At 36.5% G+C, this 11425-nt stretch overlaps 1 protein-coding gene and 1 long non-coding RNA gene across 3 annotated transcripts in view; one reads left to right on the forward strand and one right to left on the reverse strand.

Annotated features, from left to right (window-relative positions):
- The window catches only part of LOC138433810 (uncharacterized), a 23355-nt gene extending 20147 nt beyond the window's left edge, over positions 1-3208 (reverse strand). The window contains exon 1 of the long non-coding RNA XR_011254470.1: positions 2895-3208. This is a non-coding gene — a long non-coding RNA (uncharacterized lncRNA). The remainder of the gene's footprint in view (positions 1-2894) is intronic.
- LOC138433803 (nucleosome assembly protein 1-like 1) lies at positions 2718-10832 on the forward strand. 2 transcript variants are annotated; one of them, XM_069577058.1, is made up of 2 exons: positions 2718-3059; positions 8648-10832. In XM_069577058.1, exons 1-2 carry the CDS (start codon positions 2999-3001, stop codon positions 8860-8862), a joined length of 276 nt encoding a protein of 91 aa, XP_069433159.1. In that variant the 5' UTR covers positions 2718-2998; the 3' UTR covers positions 8863-10832. The 2 variants fall into 2 exon arrangements, with proteins under 2 accessions (XP_069433159.1, XP_069433158.1); XM_069577057.1 differs by having other exon boundaries at positions 2893-3059; positions 7153-10832.
- Positions 10833-11425: the final 593 nt, after the last annotated feature.

The raw sequence follows: 11425 nt of genomic DNA on the forward strand, positions 1-11425 counted from the left end.
CACATCTCAGTCTCCAAGTATGTGAGATCACAAAGCAACTTTTTGCAATAAAAAACAACTCTGTATTAGAAACACCCAATTTAGGAGTTAGGAATTAGGTGTCCCTTCCTTGGTTAGTTGTAAATACTTTTCAAAACTCAGTATTTACTGAATAATTTCAGTATCAAGCTTCGCACCATATTTAAGCACAAATTAAGAACAGTTTTTGAAGTCTGATATTTAGGCAGAACTGATAATTAAATCAACAGTGAAAGGGAAAAGGACAAATAATATGAAAACTCTCAGATCTGTTTACAAACTATGTATTAAACAAGCAGAAACATTTTGACTGAATTTTCTGTAAGGGACTAGATATAATCTTCCAGGTCTAATTAATCCTGCTCAGAAAATACTAAAATTTTGACACTGGCAAAGAAAATTCAGGTTAGCTTCTTCTTTTTTTAAATATAAATTTATTTATTTTAATAATGAAGTGGATGAAACTGGAGCCTACTATACAGAGTGAAGTAAGCCAGAAAGAAAAACACCAACACAGGGTAGCTTCTTCTTGGACTCTATGAACTCGGCATTTAGGACAACACTTTCAAAAGGTGGCTTGCTTATGGAAACAAACTATCCAGAAGCCCCACTGATGGTTTGTTCATCAGGCTCAACAGTGAACACCCATGGTAAACAAGACTTTTCCTACTTTTGTGGTCAAAGGCAGAAGATGTTGATTTCTAAGTCACAGGAAAAACAAGTATTCTTACCTTCCCAAATATGCAAGAAGTTCCTGGTTAGTGCTTGTGTGTGTGTGTGTATGTGTAACTGGTATAACAAACAGTATGGTCACTTTGTCTGAAGTACTCAAGATCCTTGAAAGACAAACCTAAAACTATCAGAGATAAATATGTCCACTTCACACAGAGAAATGGAGATACAACTGAGAAATGAGAACTCTCAGCAAGAATTATATTTATGTATACTTACTTTTGGGGGGGGGGCCTTAATATATGATTTGCAACACATCGTTCGGATCTAAAATCATGTTATCTTGAGTTTCCCTATTCAATACTATGAATTGTTACATTAATAAGATTAGCAAGTTTTTGCAACATTAGCTTAATAATCTCTTTTAAGGGTGAAATTATATTTGTATTTTATTTGTCCAGGGAAGTAATAAACTTGCTATACTGTAATGGTACTTTAGAATAGCCTTGCTCACAGCTGTCAAGAGATAGAAAAAAAACAGAAATAGTCTTATCCATAATTGATCATCTTTTAACTGATAGCTTTACATCTCCAACGGGCACTAATGCTCTCCTTTATCTACACTCACACTACCAACTGAACACTTAACTATGAAGTGAGCTAATATCAAGACTTGATCTTTCCTTACAGACCCCATTTTGTCAACATACATCAACTGTTTTAACACATGCTCCTCAAGATAAGAAAGCACACCGCACTGCAGACGTATATATATATATATACACACACTAAATTGGTGAAACAGCTTCAAACTGTCACCATGCTCTCCAAACCACAAACAGTGCCTTCACTCTGCAGGGAGAGCAACGGACATGTTTTAAGCAATTCTCTTGTACAACAGCTTCTCTTCTATTGACAGTTACTCTGAGCCTCTGCCCTGGACTGACGGTAAAGGACACTGTTCGCAGTCACCTTTTATGCTTCTTACCTGCTGATTCCCCTGTAATCCCTCTGAGCAATCGGTAAGAGGATTCAGGAGCACACAACTATACTTCGTGCATTGGGTCCACAAGGAACCTTTTGTTTCCAAAAAGGTATTTAACTAAGTCCACTAGCACCTGTCAGTTTAAATCAGGGAATTTACCAAGGCAAATCATACTTCATATTCAGCATGATTTCTGCCTCCAATGATAGCGGTAAATAGCTCACACTTTTTCTAGAAATGCACTCCTTCTTTAAGGTGGACTGTTAATACTGATGATAATTTAAAGGTGAAAATTCCAATATTTTTAAAATTCCAATATTTTTAAAATTCCCAAATTCAAAGTAAATTGTAATGAGCAAATAACAATTTCTGAGGTCATGATGACTCCAGTTTGTATTCCATGGAAGACCCACTGTGGCCTTAGACTACTCATCTAATATCTCTGAGATTCATTTTTTCAATAAAAATGGGGAGAAAGATACCCACTTCATACCTTTGGTGTGGGGTTTAAGTGAGGTCAAGCGTCTGCCGTACTGTGAACACACAGTAAATGTTAGCCCTTTTCCCTCATGTGGAAAAACAATACTAAGTTTACAAGCTGTATTTACCTTTGAACAACTTTATTATTATTATTATTATTATTATTATTGAGGAAAACTACCAAGTTTAAATTATAATATAAGGAAATAAAATTCCTGAGGCAATTTTTAGGGCTTTTTACTTTCTGAAATAACACATATGATGATTTTACTGTGTTTGAACTATAATTTAAGACATAGGAATAATTTAAATCCAAACAACTACTTAAGGTTTATTATTCAAGGTTCAGTGGTAAAATGGGAAAAAGTTGCATATTAAGTATAGTTGTCACTTAAAACCTTATTTTCTTTTCTAGTATAATGAACCTGCATTTATGGTCAGAAAAATCTAACGTCCTCCCCAAGCTCATGAAAAAGAATCTAAAACTCATCATCACTACCCAAACAGAAAAGAGACTTTTTAAACTTTTAATTAAATTCTAGAAGGCAGTGAAAAACATCCTGTAGTAATAAAGAGCAGTCCTCAATATCTTGTCAAAGGAGCAAGCTTAAGCTGTAATTTGTAAAGATCTATAGCTAGATAAACTCATAAATTTATATCACCAACAAGGGAAATGATATAGAGACTCAAATCTCTAGTTCTAGCAAAGGCTTCAAAGAATTACAAAAGTCAAACTTACCACAAAACCCAGTTCGTAACCATGGCTAACCGAATACTAGAGCAGCTGTGGAGCCAGTAAAAGATAACAAGAGGTCATTTTTGTGTCACCTAAAGAGAAGGGCTATGACAGATGCCAGCTTTCCCTTTACTGCCTGCTGCCAGGGTACTCTGCAGAGGAAGGCAGGTAAGATGTGGCTCTAACTCTTGGATAACATACAGGGTGGCAACAGCAAGCTGAGACTCCAGGTATCTGGATGTCTTGCCACCAAGCTACCAAGGGTTGGGTAGTATTGTCTGTGCCCTTGGTGTCAAATCAATATCTGAGCACATAATGCTTAGATACAACTGTCATCCTTTTCAAACTGACAGGTGGACTCTGGAGTAATTTTGTTGTTGTTGTTTTAATTTTTACTATAGTACAGTTGATTTATAATGTTGTGTTAGTTTCAGGTATACTTCCACTACTTTTTAAAGATTCTTTTCCCATATAGGCCATTACAGAGTAGTGAACAGAACGTAATAGGTTCTTATTAGTTATCTATTTCATAAATAGTAGTGTCTATATATTAGTCCCAACCTCACAATTTACCCCTCCCCCTTTTATTCCCTGGTAACCATAAGTTTATTTTCTACATCTGTGACTCTCTTCTGTTTTATGACTAAGTTCATTTGTACCCTTCTTTTTTTTTTTTTTTTTTTTTTGGATTCCACATATAAGCAAAATCACAAGGACTCTGAAGTAATTTTAAATTCTGATTCTGCCAATTAGCTGTCTGGCCTATAGTAAGTTACTTAACTTTCTTATCTACAAACTGGGCACTATAGTAGTTTCTGCTGCTGTTCCCAGCATTGTCAGGAGGGTTAACTGAATTAGTATCTGCAGAGCAGCTGGAACGCTGGTGGGTTCAGGAGGCTCTTTGATAGAGTTTCTTAAATAAAAATAGTCTACCCCCCTCATGGATAGCACCAAGATATTCAGAAAAACAATATAAGATTTAGATCAAAATCTCAAGTCCAACGAGGTAAGAAGTCAGAAAGTTTTTAATGATTGAAATAGTATGTCACTATATTAATAAAGCATTAAGTAAATATTTACATGTATATAAATAGTATATATTTTAATATTTAAATATATAAATCACATTCAATACACTGTTTATTTTACTTAATATGTTGATGTACAGGGTTCTGCTTTTAAATGTGATCAATTCCAAGATCAGATTAAAGAAGTATTTACTGTGAATATATGTGTACACTATATAAACAATGCTTTTGTATAGTTCATAACATTTTTATCCTATAATGTATCAGTTAAGATTATAATTGGCTCTTATCAACATGCCATCTATACTGCATTATCGTTAAGTAGTAAAAAAAATCAGATCTCAGAAAACTGGCTGTGCAAATTACAGTCATTGACTATTCAACTTCTATATACAGAAACAAAATTTTGATCCAGTTATAACTTGAAAGAATGATGTTTGTCATCTTCATTTTTTTTTTATATTTTGTTTTTATGACAAAGCTCAGTGGTAAAGAATCCGCTTGCCAATGCATAAAACATGGATTCAATCCCTTGGTTGGGAGGATCCACTAGAGAAGGAAATGGCAACCCACTCCAGTATTCTTGCCTGAGAAATCCCATCAACAGAGGACCCTCACTGACTGTAATCCTCAGGGTCACAAAAGAGTCAGACGTGATTCACCAACTAGACAGAAACAATAATAGCTCTCTTATTCATTAAGAGTATCATAAGAGTATGATTTATAATTAAACACAGGACATAGGCACTCTCATAATTTATACTAGAATTTGTAGCATGTCTCGCACATGTAAATTTCAAAATTCTTCACTCCTGTTTGTGATTAGGAGTAGTGAAGAGCTGACAAGTGGATCCACTATTTCTCCTCTGTGAATGAGCATTATGTTTCTGTTGATGGACCTATGCTGCTGGATAGTGGAATATATATATATACATATGTAAACCATCATGGGTAATATTTCATGTGTTTTTTAATATTATATTTGCATTTAGACTATGCCAAGAAAGAGAAAAATATATAGCCACAATCTAACAGCCAATTGAACAAAAAGAATATAAAGTCAATGATTATTTTACTCAAAACTATTACCAACTAACCAGCTTAAATGATAGTTCATGATTTATTCACTGAATTTATTACGAATATAAAGTCAATGATTATTTTACTTAAAACTATTATCAACTAACCAGCTTAAATGATTACTCATGCTTTATTCACTGAACTTATTACACAGTTGATCAAACAGACCAAACCAACATAAGATGTTTATAATTTATAAAGCTATATGCTTCAAAAGCAATAGTTTTTCCTATCTATGGCTTATGGTAATATTTACAGAAGTGAAAAGCACTGAAGAACTGTGTTCTCATGTTGGTACTGAATGAAATCAACCAACCCAGAGGTCTGATTTCCTTTGCATAAGGGGGCACATACTGCTAACTTATTCTTATTTGAAATCAATTTTTAGTTTCCTCCAGAGTAGGAGCCATGTTTGGTTCATCTTCGATCTCCCCAGAGGGTTTATCATATATTACATGTAAGAAAAGTAACTCAGATGGGATGAGCTGAGAGGCCACACATGCCGCTCACAACAGGAGGTACTGGACAACACGGACGTGCTTAAGTTCTGATCCCATTATTTGAGATACAGGTGCATGATACTGAACATTTCTTTTTAACTATTGGAAATTAACAATTACATTAAGAAAATGTTTTCTAATGCAGGGATTTTACTCTACTCTAAAAAATTATAGTGTTATTTTCCTATCTTCTCCAATAAGAAGTAGTTTTTGAAAATTATTATGACCCTCAGCTTGAATAGACCCATTATTCCTTAAAACATGCTCACACGATGTGTTTCCTACCTATTTCCCGCTTGGTCTGGTATTCCTAGCATAAGCTGAAATAATTCTCCAGCTATCAAAGCAATCTAGTATTGGGTGAGAACTGAAGTTAAAATCAAATCTCTCAAATGGCATATCTTGGGAACCATCAATAAGCTGACCTCACAGTTCAGAAGAGGGAATCACTGAAGGGTAATAAGTACAAATTACACATACACAGGTTTAGTCATATGCAGGGATAAGATCTTTATGCCCAAATTAGTCATTCACACTAAAGCCCAATGCCAAACTTTTGTTAATAACCAGCGTATAGGATGGGCTTCCCTGGTGGCTAAGTGGTAAAGAATTTGCCTGCCAAAGCAGGAGATGCAGGTTCGATCCCTGGGTCAGAAGATGCCCTGGAGAAGGAATGGCAACCCACTCCAGTATTCTAGCCTGAAAAATCCCATGGATAGAGGAGCCTGGGGGCCTACTGTCCATGAGATTACAAAGGCATCAGACATGCTGCTGCTGCTGCTAAGTCACTTCAGTTGTGCCCAACTCTGTGAGACCCCATAGATGGCAGACTGCCAGGCTCTGCCATCCCTGGGATTCTCCAGGCAAGAACACTCGAGTGGGTTGCCATTTCCATGACTTAGCAACTAAACAACAACAAAGACATAGGATACAATCTGCTCAAGTATAATAAATATTATAATAATACCTGCTTCATTATAAGGACATCCTGAAAAAATTGTGCATAAGTGGTATTTTCAATAATTAGAAAGCTGTTGCAATAATCTAGAAGAAATTGAATGAGGGCCCGAACTACTATAATAGTACTGAGATTGGAGAAAAGTGGATAGTCTTTAGATATAAGTCGTAGAATTGACAGGCCTTGGTGGTTCATTAGATGTAGGAAAAAGATAGGAATCAGGATAATGATGAAGTTTCATGTGTGACAGCATTTGTACTTAGTGGTACTATTTACTGAGATCAGAGCACAGAAGGAGAAACAGATTTGTAGCTTGAAAGGAAGGAGAAGACCTAGAAGCTAAGTGTACTTTGAGATGTGTTTGAGGTTTGCATGGGCCATCCAACTGAGGATATTCAGTAAGAAGGATGTCATGGATATGATAAAGGAACAAGACCAGGGCAATCACTGAAGCCCTGATTGTATAAGATCAATCCAGGAGATAAGGTAGCGTAAGAAGAGGGAAGAGCAGAGGAACATGGATCTCCAGAACCATTAAACTGGTCACTGAGAGATGTTGCCTTATTGAAAAACTGAAATATTGAAAACGCATGCTTTGATAGCATGAAGTGATGTTGTTTAACAACAACGTAATAGTGGCAAGGATGTAAATTAATTTTGCTTTCTAACCTTTTCAACATCCTTTTGTTTCACAGTGTGGTTTCCTCTCTGGGCCAGTCAGTTTCACTTTATGCCAAGAAAACATATGAGATATGAGGTTAAATCCTAACCACACATTTTGTTATTTACTTGTGATTTGGAAAAACAGATCTGCAGAACCAAGTTATTCAACTGAAATTATAAAAATCTAATTTTTTACATGTAAAATTACCTGTCAAGATGACTATGATTATTCATTTCACAATGGCCCATTTTTCAAGTTCCTCACCAGCCAATAATAAAAGAAATAACTAACTTGAGCTTTTGGTTTGTTTCTAACATTTGGCGAGACCTTTAAGGGCAATCAATACCTCAATAATTGCAGTATGTCTGATCTTTGTATGGCTGTATCAGTTACAAAGGACATTCTGCAGTCTTTAAACTCTGAATTGAACCTTACCAAAAAAGCAAGATTCCACGCATGTTTTGTCAATTAAATGTTAAACTAGCTCCTGCTCCTCCCGCCGCCCTGAGTCACTGCCTGCGCAGCTCGGGCCGCTCGGCTCCCCGCGCTCACCACCGGAGAGCTGAGCTGGAAAACGAAATTTGCCATTTTTCAAAATACTTGGCATTTGTACAACATGGCAGACATCGACAACAAAGAACAGTCTGAACTTGTTCAAGATTTGGATGATGTTGAAGAAGTAGAAGAAGAAACTGGTGAAGAAACAAAAATCAAAGCACATCAGGTGACTGTTCAGATGATGCAAAATCCTCAGATTCTTGCAGCCCTTCAAGAAAGACTTGATGGTCTGGTAGAAACACCAACAGGATACATTGAAAGCTTGCCTAGGGTAGTTAAAAGCCGAGTGAATGCTCTCAAAAACCTTCAAGTTAAATGTGCACAGATAGAAGCCAAATTCTATGAGGAAGGTCATGATCTTGAAAGAAAGTATGCTGTTCTTTATCAGCCTCTGTTTGATAAGTGATTTGAGATCATTAATGCCATTTATGAACCTACAGAAGAAGAATGTGAATGGAAACCAGATGAGGAAGATGAAATTTCAGAGGAGCTAAAAGAAAAGGCCAAGATTGAAGATGAGAGAAAGGATGAAGAAAAAGATCCCAAGGGAATATCTGAGTTTTGGCTGACCGTTTTTAAGAATGTTGACTTGCTCAGTGATATGGTTCAGGAACATGATGAGCCTATTCTGAAGCACTTGAAAGATACTAAAGTGAAGTTCTCAGATGCTGGTCAACCTATGAGTTTTGTCTTAGAATTTCACTTTGAACCCAATGAATATTTCACAAATGAAGTGTTGACAAAGCCATATAGGATGAGGTCAGAACCAGATGATTCTGATCCCTTTTCTTTTGATGGACCAGAAATTATGGGTTGTACAGGGTGCCAGATAGATTGGAAAAAAGGGAAGAATGTCACTTTGAAAATGATTAAGAAGAAGCAGAAACACAAGGGCCATGGGACAGTTCATACTGTGATCAAAACAGTTTCCAATGACTCTTTCTTTAATTTTTTTGCCCCTCCTGAAGTTCCTGAGAGTGGAGATCTGGATGATGATTCTGAAGCTATCCTCGCTGCAGACTTTGAAATTGGTCACTTTTTACGTGAGCGTATGATCCCAGGATCGGTGTTATACTTTACTGGAGAAGCTATTGAAGACGATGATGATAATTATGATGAAGAAGGTGAAGAAGCGGATGAGGAAGGGGAAGAAGAAGGAGATGAGGAAAATGATCCAGACTAGGACCCAAAGAAGGATCAAAACCCAGCAGAGTGCAAGCAGCAGTGAAGCAGGATCTATGAGGCCCTGAGGATAACCTGCACTGATCTACCTTCTGCTTCCGTGGAAAGGATGAATTTACATCATTTGACAAGCCTATTTCAAGTTTTTTGTTTGTTTGTTTGCTCATTTTTGTTTTTGCATCCTAAAATAAAAATGTCATATAATTTTAGTTCTCAAAAAAAAATGTTAAACTAAAATAATATGCCACAAAGAAAATAATCCCAAGACATATATTTTATTATACACAATTCTTCTTATTTTCTGAAACATGAGCACTGTCACAGTTGCTATATAACATTACGAAATTAGCCTACTTAATTGTGGTAAAATTTTCTAATAGTTCAAGAAATATGAGTTGCGTATTCTTGTCTAATTTATCAACCATTCCTATCCCTTTCCATTGAAGCCAGGATTCCAAGTTCAGTTTTTAAATTAACTTTTAAACCTGGTGTCCTTATGAAAATATCTAATCCCCATCAGCCTCGCACACACAGAATTAATCTCCATTTATGTTGGAATACCATTGAATCCAAAACTTCCTCAGACAAAACATCATTTACTTCTATGATGTAAAATACGTCTATTATAAAGTCAGATTGTTTCTGCAGAAAGTCTATGAGGGCATAATACTCATTATGACACGATGGCCATAACTCACTTCTGTGATCTTTGATGTCTTAAGGTATTTTTTACTTTTCCTGATGTAAAAAGGAACCAAAATGACATGCCCTTTCTGAATACTCAAGGCGGGAACAGATTCTGAAAGTCTTAGGTTACTCTAGAGTTAAGAAATCACATAAAGTTGGATCATTTGAAATTTACTCCTGGCCGTATTTCCAATAAAGCGTAAAGCTAGTGGGAAATTTTCAGGAATTGTTTTTTGTTTTTAATATAGTAATATTCAGTCTCAGAAAAATGATAGTGAAATTAATACCTTTGTTTATCTCGTTTAAAAAAAAGTTAAATTGATCCTACAAGAGAAATATTTTGCCTTGAATAAAAATAAGAGAAAAGCATATTACCTATGTCCCATGCCCCCCAGTCGGTTTGACTTGTCTTCATTAGTCACTTTTCTGTACTGAATGAGATGTGACCAGATAAACGATGATGAGTATGATCAAGTCTGATGCTCCAATATTTCCTATCAGGTCTGGTCTTAGTAGTTTCTTATATTCTATTCAGTTCAAATTAAAGAAAACATTTTCTCCATTCTATGTGTAAAATAATAAAAAGTACTTTGATATCTTTACATTTTATTTACTTTAACCTTAAACACTGATGGGCTGATGTGTCATAAATATTCACCCTCTAGGTTACTGTAGGACTGTTTGTACTGCACTGGCTATACTGTAATTTAATAGTTTACTTGTCTACTTTCCTTTGAACTAGGAGTTCCTCAAGGATTAGAATGTATGCAGAGACTATGTCTTATTCATCTGTATAAACTCAACATCTAGAAAAGTACCTCACTCATAAAAAGCAATAACAGTAAGTGCTTCCAGATAAATGCACTGGACAGTCAAACTAAATGGATAATGATATGATACTAATTTAGAAAGAGAATAGAGCAGTATGTAGAGTTATTAGAATATTCTTTCCAGCACAATCAACTACAGGTTTAGCTTTCAAATTTGTTACCTACTAGCTGTATTAATTGGACAAATTATCTGGCTTTCCTAAATTCAGTTTCCCTTCTTTAAGAGGGAAACGGTCATGCTTGCTTTTGAAGATTAGTGAAAGTGAAGTCGCTCAGTCGTGTCCAACTCTTTGCGACCCCATGGACTGTAGCCTACCAGGCTCCTCCATCCATGGGATTTTCCAGGCAATAGTACTGGAGTGGGTTGCCATGAGAATGTATATAAACCATCTATCAATGAGTGGAGTTCACAGTAAAGGTTTCAATAAATGACAACAAAAACTAAAGAAACAAATATGTCTGAAAGAACTATTTCTTTTCTCCTACTCCCTGTTGTTAAAAAGAAACCAGAGGTGGCAAGATGGCAGAGGAGGAGGTGGATGTGGAGTACATCTCTCTCCACGGATACATCAGGAAGATACCCTCAGACACAGAAGTGCATGCAGAACACCAGCTGAAAGTGGACAGGAGTACCTGACCAGTGGAAAAGACTGTACAGAACCAAGCAAAGCTCAGTAGGACAAAGGAACTAGGGGGAAAAACAGGAGTCTTAGTAGGGCTGGTCCTGCCCTTGGCATTGGGGAACTGAAGCAAGGGCCCGATCCCCACATCAGGGCAATTTTGTCTGAGTCAGAGGAGAAATATTTAAGGTTGAGAGTAAAACAGCTGATCTGTGGCAGTCTAAATGGGATGAGAATCAGACAGTCCTTGCCACAGCCATACATAACCCAGAAAGGAACGCCGATCTCCTGGAAGGCACAGCAGCTGGGAGCTGGAGTTTAGGGATTGTGGAGCAATCCCAGGGTGAGAGCTGCTGTTGACTGTGGAGAGACAAGGGAGGAGATCGTGGTGGGAAATGCCAGTGGAGGATAGCCAGGCAGCCATGGT

Source organism: Ovis canadensis, chromosome 2 (assembly GCF_042477335.2).
Source record: "Ovis canadensis isolate MfBH-ARS-UI-01 breed Bighorn chromosome 2, ARS-UI_OviCan_v2, whole genome shotgun sequence".
In the NCBI taxonomy this organism is placed as follows: Eukaryota; Metazoa; Chordata; class Mammalia; order Artiodactyla; family Bovidae; genus Ovis; species Ovis canadensis.